This window comes from Haematobia irritans, chromosome 4 (assembly GCF_050003625.1).
Source record: "Haematobia irritans isolate KBUSLIRL chromosome 4, ASM5000362v1, whole genome shotgun sequence".
In the NCBI taxonomy this organism is placed as follows: domain Eukaryota; kingdom Metazoa; phylum Arthropoda; class Insecta; order Diptera; family Muscidae; genus Haematobia; species Haematobia irritans.
Window position 1 is genome coordinate 73,214,070 of NC_134400.1, and position 21,754 is coordinate 73,235,823.

At 35.7% G+C, this 21,754-nt stretch overlaps 1 protein-coding gene across 1 annotated transcript in view; it reads left to right on the forward strand.

The window, feature by feature from the left end:
* The window catches only part of DIP2 (disco-interacting protein 2), a 635,079-nt gene extending 614,779 nt beyond the window's left edge, over positions 1–20,300 (forward strand). The window contains 1 exon segment of the mRNA XM_075305884.1: positions 20,046–20,300. Coding sequence (XP_075161999.1) covers positions 20,046–20,149 — 104 coding nt within the window. The 3' untranslated portion in view covers positions 20,150–20,300.
* The last annotated feature ends 1,454 nt before the right edge of the window (positions 20,301–21,754 follow it).

The following is a 21,754-nucleotide window of genomic DNA, read 5'->3' on the forward strand; positions in this document are numbered from 1 at the left end:
TCATCTAAAATGTTATTATATTGATAACAAGAATTTTGTTTCCATTAAAAGACAATGGTCACGATCTAAAATATTATGTTATTCGTAAAAAATGTTTTTCTTCTAGTTAAAAGAACATGGTCACAGCCTAAAATGTTTTGATTTTTATGAAAAAACTTTTTTCGTCGTCGAAAAAAGGACGCCACTTGAGAAAAGAAAACACAAAATCAACTTTATTTATTTGTTTTTTTTTTTTTATTTATAAACTAATTCATTGTTTATTTGTATTTATAATGTCGTGCAAGCAAACATCACATATTTTTACACAATCTAGTTTGGTTCAATTTCAACAATAAGTAATCATTCCATATTTACTTCGTGCCCATCAAATGTACAAACGCAGACATCATGTAACTGCAAATAAAAATAAATTATACCATATATCAAAATGCAGAACAAAAACCAGGTACATTTTTTCAATTACACTTTCCTTTTTTGTATTCACATAAAACCACGTGCCATTTCTGAATAAATAAATTAACACAAAACACAATAATTCCGTATTCTCCGTCCATTCCTAGAAACAATCAACACACGACTGACGCGCAAAATGAAAATTGTGTGTACCTGCTCAATGTTTTTATAAAATTCTTGTCGCTGCAAAAAAATTAAAAAATTAAATGGTCACGAAAACAATGTACATGGTCTTTATGGCCATGTAATGGTTGTAGACATGTCTATACGTAAACTATAAAAATACTTTTTTCTCCGCAAAAAAGTAAAAAAATTGAATGGTCAGGTACATGATTTTCCTGACCATATAATGGTCTCAAATTCTATAATTTAAATAATAGAACATGTTTGCGGCATTTGAGAACCATTTAAATGCTTATTGCCAACATATATTTTTCTCCGCTCGAAAATTATTTTTACAAAGACAAAATATATGGGTTTCGCGACAATTACATTCTCTAAATAAGCATTAAATGGATGCGGCAACAATGTCCAAACATGTTTTTTCTGTGCGTGTATGGAAGCTATATCTAAATCTGAACCGATTTGGATTATATTTTGCAGGTTTTTTTAATATTACAGGAGATTACTTTGTGCTAAATTTGAGCAATATCGGTTAATAAATGAGACCACTAGGGTCAAAAATAAGGTTATAATAGGCAAATTTTTAAAAATCGGGCGCTACATATATATGGAAGCTATATCTACATCTGAACCGATTTGGATGATATTTTGCATATATAGTCAGTACTATAGAACATTAGAGTAGATGATTTTGTGCACATATAGTAAGTGCTTTAGAAAATTAAATTTGGCCAACTTGGAGTCAGATCGGTTGATAAATAAGGGACTTATGGCCAAATTTAGGAAAATCGGGCGATACATATATATGGGAGCTATATCTAAATCAGAACCGATTTCTTCCAAATTCAATAGCGTTCGTCTCTTACCAAACAACCGCCACATACCACAAAATCTGTTAATAATTGCGACCGGAATCCTGCGAACAACAAATACATGGACGGACGGACAGCAAGCGCTACATCGACTAAGGAGGTGATTCTGAGTCGATCGGTATATATTTTATGGGGTCTAAAATCAATATTTCTCGTAGGCACATTTTTTTGGCAGATCAAAGTTATTATACCCTGACCACTATGTGGTTTAGGGTATAAAAATTGAATAAAGTAATAATTTAAAGAAATTTTGAAAAATGTAAATATACAAAAAATCGAATTTACACTAGGCAACAAAAATAAAATAACTAATGAAATGAAAAATTACATATGAAAATATAACTCAACCGTCGAACTGAAAGGGTGTTTTTTTAATAGCGGTTTATTTCATGGTAATAAATACATATTACGAATTTCACGTGTGGTGGAAAATTAAGTCACCATGCAGCGAAATTCAAAGTCATCCACTGGGTTGCTAACTTCAAAGCCCAGTGGACGGGTATCAACTGGAGTTATAAATTTGAACAATGAACAATTTGTCGACCTGTAGACGGGTCGACAGGTGGCGACACTTTGACAAGTCGAACCTTTTCTAAGGAAACGACATCAAAAGGAGGTAATCCCTCACGAAAGAGATTCAAAGAACGCAGAAATGCTTGTTTATCCTAAAGAAATTAGGATCTGTCGACCTAAGCACGTTGTCGGCTACGCAAAGCGATTCCTTAAAATGCACTCAAGGAATTCTTGAAGCTGGCAAAAGGGAACGATCACCGGATGAACTGCCATCCTCTGAACGGGATCAAAGATCGTTTGCCTCAGTTGCAAAAGACAGCCTTGTGATGGCTACCATTAATAAAGGAGCATTGGACGGTACAGTTCCAAAGCAAAAATGGGGGGAAATTGAGAACGCGATGTCTGGTGTCTACTCAGAAGTGCGGAAAAAGTTTCCCGGACCAAATCCTCGACGGCAAGATGCTGGATGGTATCAAGGAAGATATAAGTTAATAGCATTTTCGGACCAGAGGTCTATGGATTGCTTTAAAGCTGCTTTGATGCTAATTGGTCAAGTTTGGGAAGCAGCCGCTTTGGAGTTAGTCGATAAAAAAGACATGCCGGCTATACCTAGAGCCCGTGCATACCTGCAAACGCTCCTGATCCTGAGTCAATACTAAATAGACTAAAGGAATGTAACCCAGATCTTCCAACCGCCGAGTGGAAGGTTAGGTTAGGTTAGGTTAAAGTGGCAGCCCGAGTAAGATTCAGGCTCACTTACACTATTCAGTCCATTGTGATACCACATTAACTAAAAGTACCTATTACATATGGGCACTCCTAGTTTTAACCGCTGAACCTTCACGATTATTTTCTTCTGTTGAACCAACCAGATTGTTTCATAAACATTAGCAGACTGCTTAAGTTAACGTTTTTCAGGTCCGCCAGTAATCTGAAGCTATATGCCCCTAAAAGAGGTGTTTTATTGATTCCTTTTCCTCCGCATCATGACAGCTCATACAATAGTCATTATACTTCGCACCAATAGTATTTGCAAAATCGCCTATCAGGCAGCGACCCGTTATAGCAGATATCAGGAGTGATATCTGACGTCTCGAGAACATTAGCATATCTAGTGTGCGGTTTAAGTTGAAATGGGGCCATATTTGCTTGGTGTCGTTACAACCCTTGCAATTCTCCCATCGAACATTTGCCATCATAACAGCCTTCTCACGCAGCATGAGCTTGCAGGTAGCTAGGAGCATACCAACAAATTCTAGTTCCCCTGGAATATGTAAGGTAGTCCCTAGCCTTGCCAACTCATCCGCTTCGCAGTTCTCCGGTATGTTCCTATGGCCAGGCACCCATATTAGGTGAATATTGTGCTGCTCCGCCATCTCATTGAGAGATTTGCGGCAGTCGATGGCCATTTTCGAGTTGAGGAACACAGAGTCCAAGGATTTTATTGCAAGTTGACTGTCTGAGTATATATTAATGCCAATATTGCTTGGAGCATTACTTCTCAGCCAATTCACCACTTCTCTTATTGCTAATATTTCAGCCTGAAAAACACTACAGTGATCAGGTAATCTTTTCGCTATTCGAAGTTCCAGATCTTTAGAATATACTCCGAAACCCACTTGTCCATCCAATTTGGAGCCATCAGTGTAGAAATCTATATATCTTTTATTCCCCGGGGTCCGTGTACACCACGCCTCACTGTTGGGAATTAGAGTCTCAAGCTTTTTGTCGAAAAGTGGTCTCGCCAAAGTGTAATCCACTATGTTAGGCACATCTGGCATTATTTTGAGGACCGAACTGTGACCTAACTTTTTTTCCGACCACAGCAATAGCTCGCGCAACCGCACAACCGTTGTTGCAGCTGACTGTTTGGCCCAAATGTCTAAAGGCAATAGATGCAGTATGACATTAAGCGAGTTTGTTCCTGTCTTGCTGAATGCACCTGAGATACACAGCACGCCATACGTTGAACTTTGTCTAAACTTGTCGGCTGGTTAAGTGCCGGCCACCAGACTACACCACCATATAGCATTATAGGTCTAACCACTGCCGTGTATAGCCAATGCATAATCTTTGGTTTTAGTCCCCACTTTTTCCCTATTGCCTTTTTGCACGAGTATAAAGCTACCGTTGCTTTCCTCTCCCTTTCTTCAATATTAAGCTTAAAGTTCAGCTTCCTGTCCAAAATAACGCCAAGGTATTTTACACACTCACTAAAGGGAATTTCAATACACCCTAAGGAAATGAGCCTAACCATGGGAGTTTTGCGATCCTTGCAGTACATGACTAGCTCTGTCTCTGCAGGATTTACCCCAAGACCACTATCTTTCGCCCATTTCTCAGTCATCCGGAGGGCTCTCTGTATAATATCTCTAACTGTTGATGGGAATTTTCCCCTGACTGCTAGCGCCACATCATCTGCGTATGCCACCACTTTTGCCCTTTCTTTTTCTAGGGAAACCAGAAGGTTGTTTATAGCAACATTCCAAAGAAGAGGTGATAGAACTCCTCCTTGGGGAGTGCCTCTGTTCACATACCTTTGTATGTTTGCTTTTCCTAGTGTGGCTGAAATGCGTCTCTTCCTTAGAAGTTTGTCTAACAGCCTAAGTATACCTGGATCAACATTCAGAGTTGTCAGTCCATTTAATATCGAGCTCGGATGGACATTATTGAACGCCCCTTCGATGTCTAGAAACGCCACGATTGTGTATTCTTTGACAGATAGTGAGCTTTCAATAAAGCTGACTAGTTCATGTAATTCGAGTATGCATGTTGTCGTTTCGAGAGCAAACTTGAATCGACGCTAGTTCTAAGATAAATATCTATCATCCTCTCCAGAGTCTTAAGTAGGAATGATGATAAGCTGATTGGTCGGAAATCCTTCGCATTCGAGTGAGAGGCTTTTCCCGCTTTAGGTATGAAAACGACTTTTGATTCCCTCCACTTTCCTGGAATATATGCTAAGTCAATACATCCTATATATATCGCCGACAACCAGCGGATAATTCTGTCAGCCACCGCTTGTAACTCTGCCGGAGTAATTCCATCAGGTCCGGGGGATTTGAATGATCCAAAGCTATTTAACGTCCATTTTATTCTAGATTCCGATACAATTTCCTCGATAGGAAACGACCGCTGAGCCACTGTGGCACCGCCAGTACATGGTTCAACCGTCTGATTTCCGGGAAAATGTGTGTCTAATAGTACCTCCAGCGTCTCCTCATTGGACGTTGTCCAATTTCCCTCCGATGTTTTAATGAAACCTGGAGCGGAGTTCGTGGATGCTGGCACCTTCCGTAGTCTGGAAGCCTCGGACGTATTCTCAATGCTGCTGCAGTAATCATTCCAAGAGTTATGCTGAGCATTTCTCAGTTCTCGCTTGTATCCTCTCAGATTCTTCTTGTAAGCGTCCCAATCCACAGGAGCTCTGGTGGACTTTGCTTTGTTAAAGAGCTTCTTGCACGATTTCCTCATATTACCTAACTCCGTAGACCACCATGGTGGTCGATTTTTCCCCCTTGGCTTCCCTCTAGGGCATGCAGCTTTCAGTGAAATGTTGATCGCCTTAGTAATCCTCTCCACTGCGTGTTCGATAACTTGCACAGTGCTCATATTTGTCTCTGGTATTTCCGGTATCATCATATTGAACGATTCCCTATACCTATTCCAGTCAGCTTTCCTAACATTTGGCGGAAATATGGTCTTGGTGGTATGAACATCAAATTTGAAACTGATGTAGTGATGATCTGAGAAGCTATGTTCACTTAAAACCTGCCAATCAGATATCATTTCATTCAATTCTTGCGAGGCGAAGGTGACGTCCAAAACCTCTTGCCTGTTCTTAGTAACAAAGGTTGGGGCATCTCCCTTATTGCAAACTACCAAATTAGTACGCAAAATAAACTCTAGGAGTGACTCTCCTCTTGTATTAATGTCACTACTTCCCCATATACTATGATGTGCATTTGCATCGCATCCCATAATGAGTTTTGTCTTTGTTTTCAATGACTCCTCAACTAAGTTCTTAACGGCATATGGAGACATCTCCCTATCATGTCCCATGTAGACCGAAGAAACCCAATATTTCCATTTGACTATTTCTAAACTGGCAACGACAGTGTCTGTATTGCACATTGAAGGAAGCAGAAACAAGTTGAGCTCATTTTTAGCAATTATACAGGCTCGATTTACATCATTACCAGTATACTGCAATAGTTTGAACCCCGGAGTACTTAATTCACATATTTTGTTTCTATAAACATATGGTTCTTGAATAAGAACTATATCTATGTCTCCTTTCATCAGGAGAACTTTTAAGGCAGCACATGCAGCCTTACAATGGTGAAGATTTATCTGGAGGATCCGTAGGACCATCGAGATTTTCAACAACCGTCACATCAGCCGTTTCCGTCGAGTCATCAAGAATATCCTCTTCAGAGATCTCGGTGACTCTCGCAATAACCATAGGTTCAAGTCTGCATCTTTGGTATCTCCCTCGACTTCGTAAGAGGATCCGCTTATTTCTGATTCAGAAAGAGGCTTGTCGATTTCCGTAAATTAATAATAAAATTATTCGTGAGTCACGATATTTTTCGTGAGTCACGGTATTTTTCGTGAGTTACGACGTTTTCGTGCGTGAGTATGATTTTTCAGTCGTGAGTGTGCGTGAGCGTGACTAAACTTTTACTCACGTGCACACCTCTAATTGAAACATCGACGGGCAACTGGACAAAGTCCAGTGAGGAGACGCTGGAGGTACTTTTGGACACACATTTTCCTGGAAATCAGACGGTTGAACCATATTCTGGCGGTGCCACAGCGGCTTAGCGGTCATTTCCTATCTAGGAAATTGTATCGGAATAAAATGGGCTTTAAATAGTTTTGGACCATTCAATCCCCCGGTCCTGATAGAATAACTCCGGCGGAGTTGCAAACAGCGACTGACAGAATTATCCCCTGGTTGTCGGCGATATATACAGGATTTATCAACTTAGCATATATTCCATGAAAGTGGAGGGAAACAAAAGTCGTTTTCATAAGCGGGGAAAGCCTCTCACTCGAGTGCGAAGGATTTCCGACCAATCAGTTTATCCTCATTCCTTCTTATGACTCTTGAGAGGATGACAGATATTTATCTTAGAACTAGCGTCGGTTCAAGATTGATCTCGAAACGACAACATGCTTACTCCAAGGGCAGGTCTACTGGGACCGCATTGCATAAACTAGTCAGCTTTATCGAAAGCTCACTATCTGTCAGACATCGAAAGGACATTCAATAACGTCCATTCGAGCTTGATATTAAATGGACTGACAACTTTGAATATTTATGCTGTTAGACGAGCTTCTAACGAAGAGACGTATTTCAGCCACACTAGGACAAGCAAATATACAAAGGTATATGAAAACAGGTACTCCCTAAGAAGAAGGTCTATCACCTCTTCTGTGGAATGTTGGTATTAACAATCTTTTGGTTTCCCTAGAAAGGATAAAAGTGGTGATATACGCAGTTGATGTGGCTCTAGTAGTCAGGGGAAAATTGCCATCCACAATCAGAGATATTATACAGAGACCCCATTCAGTTAGACAGGAACAGAATCTCTTAATGCCATGCTGACTCCATTATCTTTAGACATATTAGCCAAACAGTCAGCAGCAACACAACGGCTGTAAAGTTGCGTGAACTATCACTGTGATCGGAAAAAACGCACGGTCACAGTTCGATCCTCAAAATACTGCCAGATGTGCCTAACGTAGTGGCGTGGTGCACACAGACGCCGGGGAATAAACGATATATAGATTTGTATACCAATGCCTCCAAATTGGATGGGCAAGTGGGTTTCGGAGTATATTCTAAAAAACTGGAACTTCGAATAGCGAAAAGATTACCTAATCACTGTAGTGTTTTCAGTCTGAAATGTTAGCAATAAGAGAGGTGGCGAATAGGCTGAGAAGAATTGTTCCAACAAATGTTGGCATTAATATATACTCAGACAGTCAGCCTATCGACATTCTCGACATTGAACTAGGTCCCTCAATTTTTGAACTGGAAGCTCGATTCGTCCACTTGGCTTCCTTTTGAAACAAAAACTGTTTCACTTTTAACGCAGTCTCTCGACAAAATCTTCAAACAATTTTGGGAGGTGGAGGAGACCAAGCCATGAAAAAGATAAATCATTCGAAAACCCAAAAAAGACCTAACTATTATTTACCTCATCATGCGGTGATAAAACCCGACCTGTTCCAACCAAGTTACGAGTTGTATTCAACGCGTCGTCTCCGACTTCTAGCAAGAAAAGTCTTAATGACATTTTATATCCTGGATCTATCCTGCAACAGGACCTCGGAGTCAATGTTGCCCAATTTTTGGCAATTAGGACCTTACTACAATTGGCTGAGGACATTCGAAACACCCATCCTTTAGCTGCTAAATTTCTAGAAGAAAATACGTACTAGCGGGAGGACATACAGTGAGTAAGGCAATAATTTCTGGAAAACAATTAGAAAGTACATTACTATCTGCCGGTTTTGACCTCATGAAATGTACCTCCAACGATCCTTAAGTCATCAAGGACCTTCCTAAGGAAAAACTTCTTTCATTAGATTGCCTGACTTTATCCGAAAATATTAGCACCAAGACCTTAGGCATAAAATGGAACATTAAATCAGACTCGTTTTCCTTCCCTCAACCTGATATTGGACTTAAATCTTCCTATGTTATACTAAGCGAGAAGTTGTTTCGGCAATTGTTCGACGTCGTCGCCAAACTCATCATACAACAAATCTAGCTGGAGAAAGTCGGATGGGACGATGGCCTAAAACCACTGACTTGCATTACACGGCAAAATTTCATAAAGACCTGCCATGACATTCAAAATGTTAAAATACCTCGCTGGTACAATTCACACCAGAATCCAAAGTAGAACTACACGGTTTTAGCGAGTCTTCGGAGAGAGCCTATGCTGCGACTTTATACCTCCGACTTCAAACGGGGAACGATATAAGTCGCCATTTATTAGTTGATAAAACTCGTGTAGCCCCGACCAAAAAGCTGTCGATCCCGAGACTTGAACTTTGTGGCGCAGTTTTACTCTCGACTTCGGTATCTTCTACAGTGCCACGTCTACTGTTGACATCATACGACCTACATTTGAGGACCGACACAACGATTGTTCTATCCTGGCTGAATCGACTTTCATGTATCATAAATCACGGAAAAAGTTGGGACCTCAAACTGGCGACATGTAGAATCTCGATATAACCCACATCGTAACAAGGGGATGTTCGTCAACTGACCTACAGACTTAACTACGACCTGGGCCAACCTGGTTGGAAGAACCAAAAAGCTGTTGGCCGATTCCAAAACAACTTTAGAAATAAAACCGGTAAATTCATTTCTCACAACGACTTTTGAAGACCCTTTGGAGCGATTTTCTTTATGGTGCTTATGGTGTTCTCGCCAGAGAATTAAGCCGCCGAGTCGCGCCGAATATGTCGACTCATCTCGTCTCAAATTTAGCCGCCAATTAATCACAACTATTGATTTAAATCAAAAAATGTATTAATAATCGTTGAATTTGTGGCCAAAATTTGGAACTTTCCACCCGCAATCAATTAGAAATTATGGTGTTCTCGCCAGAGAATTAAGCCGCCGAGTCGCGCCGAATATGTCGACTCATCTCGTCTCAAATTTAGCCGCCAATTAATAACAACTATTGATTTAAATCAAAAAATGTATTAATAACTAGTAACAACAAAAAATGTATTAAAAGCAAAAACTAGAAATTTTGATTTTATTCTATCTTGCTTTTATCCAATAGAAAATAATTAATCAAGCTTGAGATCGTTTTTTGTATGTATTGGTGTCTTTATTTTTCAATATTTCGCAAATAAATTGAATTGCTTCATCAGGAGTCGATCTACACTAAAAGTGGTTTGATAAATTTTAATCATGACATGTAAAATTCTTTCTCAAAAATTGTTTTTCAAATTGCACATAATTTTAGTGGTTTATGCTAATTTATAAATAATTAAAGATTTTAACAATTGTATATTAACAAGTATCAGGAGAACAGGAAAAACAAAAGGAATTACATTATACACTTCGTATACAAAACATTCAAGTGTAAAACAACAACAACACATAAAGCTTAAAACTATAGTAGTAGTGATACTACGTCTATTACTTTTATTGCACTGATTTCCCTCTTGCTTTCTCTGATGCTGAGTACTTGTATATCTACTTGTCTTGTCTATGATGTGTCTGTATATGTGAGCAATGTTATCTGTATCTGATTTGTAGTTCATTCTCTTCTCTGTGGGTACATTGTTAATGTACAACATTTCTAACCCAGATATGCCGAGCGTACTATATGTAGTACACCTGTTATGTTCAGGTTTCTGCGTTTACAGTGCTTTACATTTTCTAATTTACTTGTTGGTGTGGTACAGAATATACCGGTCAACAAACCATGCGTTTATATGTTTTGTCTAGGGTAACTGCTTATGTGTATTTTTTTTGGATCAGAGATTTCAGTTTTGTGAAATTGACAAAAGTGTGAAGATGTCACGTAATCGGCGAGAAAAAGTTCTATATGCATATTTTATTATTGTTGCGTTTATATGTTTTTTTTAATTATAATAGTTGTAAAAACCAATACGTAGCAAAAGTATATGTGAAAAAAAAAAAATTATATGTGATTTTAGTTGATGTATTTGCTGACGTACTACATGTAGGCTTGCCAGATGGCCGGGATTCGCCTGGATTGTCCCGGAATTTCGTCTCTATGAAGTGTCCCGGATCTTTCACAAAATTTACCAAATATCCCGGAATTTCAATTACTCAAGGCATATGTTTTATTTTTTTACATTTCTTAAAAATGAAAACGATTTAAAATTAAATCGCTTTCAAAAATATTTTTGGTTTTGGATTTTCATACATTTTAAATGTACATTTGTTTGTCCGATTTTGTACCATTTCATTTAATCTCACCACTTTGAGAAAAAAATCAAATCACTGTCTTGCGAATCATCAGCTGTCACTTGAGTAGTAAATGTAAAAAAAATATACGCAAATATCCAATTCACGTTTTTCTGCAAAATGCATTTTAACAAATTATAAGTCAAGTTTGTGCTCCCTGCCATCATTTCAAAGTTCGATTTTATCCTATGATTACCATAGACCCTTTAGTGACACTATAACAATCCCCAATTCGGATACGAAATATACCTAAAACCATGTCCATGGCGATATCCAAATTCCCAGTCCAGTCGAAAGCCACTACAAAAGAAGCAGCGATTGTCACCTCAGAGCTTAAGTTTGTTTGCCAAACCCGAAAGTAATATGCCAGTAAATATGAGTTTCGGTTTCCGTTTAAAAAAAAATATTCCCAAAATTATTTACGTTTTATATAAAATCGTCGCAGCCATCTTGGGAGAAAGTTTCAGAGGCTCCAATATATTTAGGAATTTCAAAGCTTGCTGACAATTACGACTACGCCTTGGCGTTTATGGAAATTTACCAAGTGATAAAATATGGGGAACTAATATCGAAAAATATGACTGTTTTTGCTTGTCCCGACAAATCCCGGAATGTACGGCGCAATGTCCCGGATTTCGGCAACCATCATCTGGCAACCCTAACTACATGTAGTACGTTCGGCATTAGTGTGCAAAAATGGTGAAAACAAGAACTTATTTTTTTCCAGATTTTTAACATTTAATGAGATAATAAATACATTAGAGGAAAGTGATCAAGAGTTTTTGCAAAATTCGACATAGACATATGGGAGGTAAAATGGACCATTTATCATTTCGTCGGCGCATTGCCACGATGTTAATATCTACTTATGGGAAACCCTCAGCAATGCTTCCATCGGGATTATCATGCGACATCAGGTTTGGTCGAAAAGATCATCTACTTACTGAGAACACACGTCAAGCCGATGGAAAATGTAAACAGCTACGTTGTAATCATTGCCACAATAAGACCACTACACGCTACATTAAATGTGATGTGCTGCTCCATGTAATGTGGTGTACCGCACCCCAAATAATTTTGTTTATTAATTTGTTTTGTCTTTACTTATGTACACAAACGTTCCTGAATAATAAACGACTTGAATTAAATCCTAAGCAAATACTGTCTTTTGCTTCCATATATGCCGAGCGTACTACATGTAGTACGGACCCAAAATCCAAGTTAAAAAATATATTTTTTTTTTATTCTTTCTTCAGTTTTGTAATATAATCTGTCAGAATAATGTTATTATGGAAAACTACAAAGATTGTTGCACTAATATGCCCGTCGGCATATCTGGGCTAATGTTAATCTTTTGCTGTTGCTACTCTCTCTCTCTCTCTCTCCAATACTCTCACATCGTCACAGTTCGGGTGATGTTTCGTTGTCGCACAGTGTGTTGCAAGCGCTGTTTTTTGGAGTTTGTTGCTATTGCGAAGTTTTATATCTGATTTGTGTCCCGACAGTCTTGTTTTTAATTTATTTTTTGTAGTTCCAATATACATTTTGTCACATAGTTCTTTGTTGTCTCCATTGCATGTTATTTGATAAATAACATTACATGTTTCCATAATAGGTGTCTCGCCTTTAGTTTTTGTGAAAATGTTTTTTAGTGTATTGTAATTTTTATGGGCAATATTAACTTTATTTTTGTCTACTAAAGGGTGATTCTTTTGAGGTTAGGATTTTCATGCATTAGTATTTGACAGATCACGTGGGATTTCAGACATGGTGTCAAAGAGAAAGATGCTCAGTATGCTTTGACATTTCATCATGAATAGACTTACTAACGAGCAACGCTTGCAAATCATTGAATTTTATTACCAAAATCAGTGTTCGGTTCGAAATGTGTTTCGCGCTTTACGTCCGATTTATGGTCTACATAATCGACCAAGTGAGCAAACAATTAATGCGATTGTGACCAAGTTTCGCACTCCGTTTACTTTATTGGACATTAAACCAACCACACGAATGCGTACAGTGCGTACAGAAGAGAATGTTGCGTCTGTTTCTGAGAGTGTTGCTGAAGACCGTGAAATGTCGATTCGTCGCCGTTCGCAGCAATTGGGTTTGTGTTATTCGACCACATGGAAGATTTTACGCAAAGATCTTGGTGTAAAACCGTATAAAATACAGCTCGTGCAAGAACTGAAGCCGAACGATCTGCCACAACGTCGAATTTTCAGTGAATGGGCCCTAGAAAAGTTGGCAGAAAATCCGCTTTTTTATCGACAAATTTTGTTCAGCAATGAGGCTCATTTCTGGTTGAATGGCTACGTAAATAAGCAAAATTGCCGCATTTGGAGTGAAGAGCAACCAGAAGCCGTTCAAGAACTGCCCATGCATCCCGAAAAATGCACTGTTTGGTGTGGTTTGTACGCTGGTGGAATCATTGGACCGTATTTTTTCAAAGATGCTGTTGGACGCAACGTTACGGTGAATGGCGATCGCTATCGTTCGATGCTAACAAACTTTTTGTTGCCAAAAATGGAAGAACTGAACTTGGTTGACATGTGGTTTCAACAAGATGGCGCTACATGCCACACAGCTCGCGATTCTATGGCCATTTTGAGGGAAAACTTCGGAGAACAATTCATCTCAAGAAATGGACCGGTAAGTTGGCCACCAAGATCATGCGATTTGACGCCTTTAGACTATTTTTTGTGGGGCTACGTCAAGTCTAAAGTCTACAGAAATAAGCCAGCAACTATTCCAGCTTTGGAAGACAACATTTCCGAAGAAATTCGGGCTATTCCGGCCGAAATGCTCGAAAAAGTTGCCCAAAATTGGACTTTCCGAATGGACCACCTAAGACGCAGCCGCGGTCAACATTTAAATGAAATTATCTTCAAAAAGTAAATGTCATGGACCAATCTAACGTTTCAAATAAAGAACCGATGAGATTTTGCAAATTTTATGCGTTTTTTTTTTTAAAAAGTTATCAAGCTCTTAACAAATCACCCTTTATGTTAGAGTTTGTAATCCTTTCTGAAATTCCTTTTACATAGGATAAGGATCTGTAAATTTTGGGTTCTTTCTCTATATTTTCTTTGTCCAAGTAGGGTTTGTAAGATGAAATTAATTATTTGATTAGTTTTGGTGGAAAATTATTTTCCCGAAGTATATTTTGCAGCTTTTGTCTGTTGTTTTTATGGAATTTATTATCGCTTATTGTCAGTACTCTGTTTACTAAGTGTTTGGCCGTATTTATTAGCATGGACCTTGGATGATTGGAATAGAATTACATTATTCTTCCTGATGCTGTATCTTTCTGATACCAGTCTGTGATAAGCTTTCCATTTTTTTATTAGTAGTATGACCAAGTAAGGCAGTTCATTATCCGTTTCTATTTCCATCGTAAAACTTATGCTTTTATGGAATTCATTAAGGCATTGTAATGTGTTATATATTTCGTCCTCTTTTAATATCGCAAATAGGTCGTCAACGTACTTAGTCATAATTTTGGGTTTTTCTTTTAACTTGTCCATATATGTGTCTAACAATTTTTCCATTAAAATGTCTGCTATGACCGGAGATGCTGGTGATCCCATGAGTAAGCTTTTTTTCTGTCTGTATATTTTCCGTCGTATTTAAAATATCGATTGTCCACTATACAGAAACGTAGTATTTTCATAAACAGATGCTTTGTCATATTTGTGTGCACAGTTATTTCATTCCATCTTCATGGGAAAAGCGATACTACGTCAAACGAAATTAATTTCTCATCCTATTGGATCGTCAAGTGTTTTATCCTATCTCTAAATTGCACTGAATCCCGAACATTATATCTAGACTTAACTGTCAAGCATTTCAGAATATCTGCCATATATTTACACATCTCCGATGATTTAACCGAAGAGCATATTGGGGATTTAACCGAAGAGCATATTGGTCTTAATGGGTATCCTTCTTTATGGATTTTTGGTAGTCCGTACAGCCTTGGTGCTATCACATTATCTGCCTTAAGGTTCTTTTTTCCGTTTCCGATATGATATTATTATTGAAAAGTTCTTCAACTAACTCTTTGTTTCTCTTTTGTAGGGCTTGTGTGGGGTCTTTATTTATTCTTTGATATGTCATCATATCTCTTACAATTTTTAACATCCTCTCTTTATATTCTTCCTTCTCCATGGCCACTGTAACGTTTCCTTTGTCTGCGTTTAGTATGTAAATATTCTTGATGACATTTAAACATTTTTTAGTTCTTTCCACTGTGGTTATAATATACTTTTCTCTTCCACTATGGGACATTTTGTTAATGTGATTCTCTACCGATGTTGCGAACTTTGTCCTAGCCTTTTCTTGCTCTTCCTTGTCATTGTTCATCTGGATTTGTCTGTTGTTTTTATGGAATTTATTAGCCTTTTCTTGCTCTTCCTTGTCATTGTTCATCTGGATTAAATTTTCTCCATCTGCGATATATTTGAACAAAGGGAATTTTGTTCTTTGAGTTGGGAGACCGTGCTTTTGTCCTAGCGATAGGTTAGGTTAGGTTAGGTGGCAGCCCGATGTATCAGGCTCACTTAGACTATTCAGTCCATTGTGATACCACATTGGTGAACTTCTCTCTTATCACTGAGTGCTGCCCGATTCCATGTTAAGCTCAATGACAAGGGACCTCCTTTTTATAGCCGAGTCCGAACGGCGTTCCATATTGCAGTGAAACCACTTAGAGAAGCTTTGAAACCCTCAGAAATGTCACCAGCATTACTGAGGTGGGATAATCCACCGCTGAAAAACTTTTTGGTGTTCGGTCGAAGCAGGAATCGAACCCACGACCTTGTGTATGCAAGGCGGGCATGCTAACCATTGCACCACGGTGGCTCCCTAGCGTCCTAGCGATAGAAGCCATTTTATATCGTATGGAAATTCCGTTTTAGTTTTGTTGACAAACAATTTTTCATTAACCCGTATGTTTAGTTTATACCAGAATTCATAAAAAATTCGATGGAAAACATATATAATATTTTGGAAAATAAAGAAAACTCTAAAATTGACTTACAGCCCACACTCTTGCAATGCATTGAGCAATTTCAAATAAAAATTCTGAATATTTTAATAAAGCACAGACATACATGCCTGTTCTGGGTCACACCGCATTGTGCACCACACTATACACTTTCTACACACCACACACAAAGTTAGTTGTTCTGAGTCACACGTGTGAACACTTTTTTTCATAATAATAAATCATAATAATAAATCATAATAATAAATCATAATAATAAATCATAATAATAAATCATAATAATAAATCATAATAATAAAACATAATAATAAATCATAATAATAAATCATAATAATAAATCATAGTAATAAATCATAATAATAAATCATAATAATAAATCATAATAATAAATCATAATAATAAATCATAATAATAAATCATAATAATAAATCATAATAATAAATCATAATAATAAATCAATCATAATAATAAATCAATCATAATAATAAATCAATCATAATAATAAATCAATCATAATAATAAATCAATCATAATAATAAATCAATCATAATAATAAATCAATCATAATAATAAATCAATCATAATAAATCATAATAATTAAATCATAATAATAAATCACAATAATAAATCATAATAATAATAATAATAATAATAATAATAATAATAATAATAATAATAATAATAATAATAATAATAATAATAATAATAATAATAATAATAATAATAATAATAATAATAATAATAATAATAATAATAATAATAATAATAATAATAATAATAATAATAATAATAATAATAATAATAATAATAATAATAATAATAATAATAATAATAATAATAATAATAATAATAATAATAATAATAATAATAATAATAATAATAATAATAATAATAATAATAATAATAATAATAATAATAATAATAATAATAATAATAATAATAATAATAATAATAATAATAATAATAATAATAATAATAATAATAATAATAATAATAATAATAATAATATACTAAAGGCTGTGGAAAGATTCATTCGCCCAAATCGAAACATGTACAGTCCAGGCGTGTATAGATTTGTATCTGGCGTTTTCTTTTCAATGGCTCTATTAACCATGTTCCTTAATCTATATCTGTCCATAAAGCTCGAAAAATAATTGTATAATTAGGTTTTGTAAAAATTTTATTTCTATTGAAAATTTTGTAAAAAATATTTGTTTAGGAAATTTTGTCAATATTTTATATCTATGGAAAATTGTGTCCAAATTTGTATTTCTTTAGAAAATATTGTCCAAATATTATTTCTATAGAATATTTTGTCAAAATTTTATTTCTGTTGAAAATTTTGTAAAAAATTTATTTCTATAGAAAATTAGGCAAAATTTTATTTGTATAGAAAATTTTGGCAATATTTTATATCAATAGAAAAATTTGTCAAACTTTTATTTCTATAGAAAGTTATCGCAAAATTTTATTTTTATTCAAATTTTTACAAAATTTTCTTCCTATACAAAATTTTTGCATAATTTTGTATCTATACAAAATTTTTGCATAATTTTGTATCTTTAAAATTTTTTTTTAAAGTTTTTTTCTATAGAAAATTTTGTCAATTTTTTTTTCTACAGACAATTTTGCAGAATATTTTGTCAAAATGTTATTTCTTGTTGTTTTTTGATTTCAGCTTAAAACCATGCATTGACTAAACTACAAGTGTAGCTTAACCAACAGAGCCAAAGAATGTTTGTCAAATTTATTTGGGCAAAGCCCTATAGACTGCAAGATGGTTGGATGGACGCGCGTTTTGGAATTACCACATTCCTCATCAGCATCCTCTACTTGCAGCAAAACTATCAACCAATTATCAGAATAAATTCAGGCACTTCATTAAACCCAACAATCAATCACACTTGAACCTTCCGAAAAAAGGTTTTGCATGATAGCCGGCTTATGCCGAAATAAATTCGTACAAACATATATCGTTTCCTATGCCACTGGGTTTATTTTGAGCGGGCTTCCTCTTTGTTCATTCGTTTTGTTTTGTTATTGTTGGTTTTGTTCTTTAAGGCAAAAATTGGCCCACATCGGTCCATAATTGTAGATATGTTAGCCCCCATATAAAAGTGGCAGCCCGATTAAGATTCAGGCTCACTTAGACTATTCAGCCCATTGTGATATAAACCGATCCCCAGATTTGGCTTGCGGAGACTCAAAGAGAAGCAAATTTCATCAGATCCGGCTGAAATTTGGTACATGGTGTTGGTATATGGTCTCTAAAAACCATGCAAAATTGGTCCACATCAGTCCATAATTATAGATATGTTAGCCCCCATATAAACCGATCCCGAGATTTGGCTTGCTGAGCCTCAAAGAGAAGCAAATTTCATCCGATCCGGCTGAAATTTGGAACATGGGGTAGGTATATGGTCTCTAAAATCCGATCCGGTTCAAATTTGGAACGTGGTGTTAGTATATGGCCGCTAACAACCATACCAAAATTGGTCCATATCGGTCTATAGTTATATATAGCCGATCACCAATCACACAAAAATTGGTCCATATCGGTTCATGGTTGCCACTCGAGGCAAACATAATCTACCAAAATTTTGTTTCTATAGAAAATTTTTTCAAAATTTTATTTCTATAGAAAATTTTGTCAAACTGAATTATATACATATTTAATCGGTCTTTTTTAATTTAATATATAACTCGTATGGACTTACTTACAATTTAGAAGACGGTGTTAGGAGATTTTAAAATACCTTGCCATGGGCAAGCGTTACCGCAACCCAAGTAATTGGATTGTGGATGGCAGTGTTTAGAAGAAGTTTCCATGCAATCCATAGTGGAGGGTACATAAGCTTCGACCTGGCCGAACTTACGGCCGTATATACTTGTTAGTATTATATAGGCGTTGATTCAAGATTTCCAAGTATTCGATTTGTGCCGATATGTGAATTTCCTTATATATTTTCTTATGTCGAATGTATTCTATTTTATGATATTCATTCTGACCTTTTCTGAATTTGTTGAGGTGCTTAAATATCTTTTTCCTAGCCCAGAAACACTTTATATTGAACCATTTATTCTGAGGATTGAACTGTGGTGTGTATGCAAGTTTTACTGGCGATTTAATTATATCTGTTAGTTCTTGTATTGGAGAGTAATTGCTTTGTTTAGCCAAATTTGTATTCAAATCTGCCTGGTATACGTTTTTATTGTTGTCTTTCCATGGAATTTTCGGCAATAATACGGGTATATTATTGTGACATTCAAACCCAGTACTCTCCAAACTTAGTTCCAAAATTATAGGTAAGTGATCGTACCAAATCTGCTGATCTACACGAAAAGTTTTTACTAGATCCAGTATATCTTGTGAAATTGCGCAAATGTCATTTACCGATGAGCCAATTCTACTTATATAAGTGAAATTCCCTTCCGTATCACCTTTTGTCTGTCCGTTTAGAATTGTAAAATTTAACTCATTACAGAATTCTAAATATTTCTTCCCCCGTACGTTGGCTTCCTTATCCAATGATTTGCGCATCTCATTACCAGCAGTAAAGGCTTCCTCACTTATTGGCGAAATAGTCTGTTGTTGCTCCCTAGTATGACATTCACGATTTAGTATAAATTGATATAAAATCAATAGATTTGTGATCGTGATCAGCTCAGGACTTCTTGATATAGAACATGAGTTCCTCAAAGAGTGGAAGCTGCAATAAATACTTGAACAAAAGCAACGATATTGGCGAATACCGATTTTCGTGGTTAGCACAATATATCGACGACCGGAATACCAATTAATGGCGACAGACAAAAAGCGACGGCGAGGGCGACTTCAGGAATAAGGGTGAATATATCGCTTTATGGAAAACGTAGAGCTTGTAAGGAGACTTTTTTGATTCAGTGTATGTCACAGGTTGCGAAGGATAAATTCTGAAATATGTCGACTGTTTCTTTTAGGAACCGTAACACAAAGTGTACCCTTTTGTACTACAACGTACAATTTCAGATTAGATTGGATTAGATTAACTTTGAATTAAAAATTTCTTAAATTATTTTTGTCATTAAATAGTTAACATGTTTTCTTTCTGTTTTCTAGGTATTGTTCCGATTAACAGTCGTGGAGAAAAACAACGAATGCATTTACGTGATGGATTTTTAGCAGATCAGTTGGATCCAATATACGTCGCTTACAATATGTAAATATTACTTCAACATGTGCTCGATTTCTTCAACTGACAAATTACATTCATAATATATACATATTAAACTTTTACCATTTAACGTAATAACCATGTATACATCTTTTTAAGAATGCAATAAACATATAATATTCAGCAGTGTAGTTGCAAAATCCAGTGCATTTTCATTTACAATTAGTTTGAAATTCAGTAAGTTTCTATAGAAAATTTATATATACAGTGAACTCGCGGTAATATGAACTAATTAAAATTAAAAGAGTTCACGCTAGCGAAAATGTTCACGTAGCGAACTTCAGCGAATTGCAAAACAAAACATTGCCAAATTCGGCAGTTTTACACGTTCTAGCGTGAGAGTCTTTTATTTTTGTTATTAGTAATATTGAAAACATAATTTAATTTCATGAAAAAATAAAAAAAGAGATCGGTCAAATATTAGTGGGAATGGAATTTCAAAGCAATTTAATTAATAATTAAAATTCACAAAAAATGCCAAACTAGACCGCAAAAAAATTACGTTGGAGTATTTTGACAAAATTTTCTAGAGAAATAAAATTTTGTTGTTGTTTTTTATTTCAGCTTAAAACCATACATTGACTAAACTACAAGAGTAGCTTAACCAACAGAGGAAAAGAATGTTTGTCAAATTTATTTGGGCAAAGCCCTATAGACTGCAAGATGGTTGGATGGACGCACGTTTCGGAATTACCACATTCCTCATCAGCATCCTCTACTTGCAGCAAAACTATCAACCAATTATCAGAATAAATTCAGGCAGTTTATTAAACCCAACAAAAACCACACTTGAACCCTCCGAAAAAAGGTTTTACATTGATAGCCGGCTTATGCCGAAATAAATTCGAAACAAACATATCTCTTTTCCTATGCCACTGTCAAATCATCGATTTGAGTTCACATGGCTGGAAATAAAATTTTGACAAAATTTTCTATAGAAATAAAATTTCACAAAATTTTCTATAGAAATAAAATTTTGACAAAATTTTCTAGAGAAATAAAATTTTGACAAAATAAAAATAGAAACTATTTTTTTTTGTTTTTCGCTCCTTCTCATGAAAATGAATACTGGAAATGTGATTTTTTTGTTATACAATAACTAAAAGTTTATCCAAAACGTGTTTAAAAGAAAAGGATTTGTATAAAGAATCTGCGTAAGTACAAAAGTTAAAAAAAAATCACAAATTTTGTCCACATTATGATGAACTATGATATGTCCCACAGACGCATGTTGATCTTATCCATAACTTTCGTAGGTTAAGCTTTCTAGAGTTAAAAACGTCATAATTTGGGGCAAATAAAGTATTTATATAAAACTTTACATAAGTGTTAAGAAAGTTGTACTTATTTACGTTTTTAAATACCTAAAATTTTTTGTTGTTGTCAGAAGTGTAATGGACGGCTTTACAAGTCTTTCTTTATTGTTTGAATTTTACAGAGTTTTCATTTTATTATGTGAAACCATTTGATAACTCCTATGTTCCCCAGTCCGAGCAACAATTTTTTTTTTGACAGGTGAACTTTTGGACGAATTTGACTTTTTTCTTTTTTCATATTAAGTGTTTTCTTCAAGACTCGATTTTTGTGTTCTATT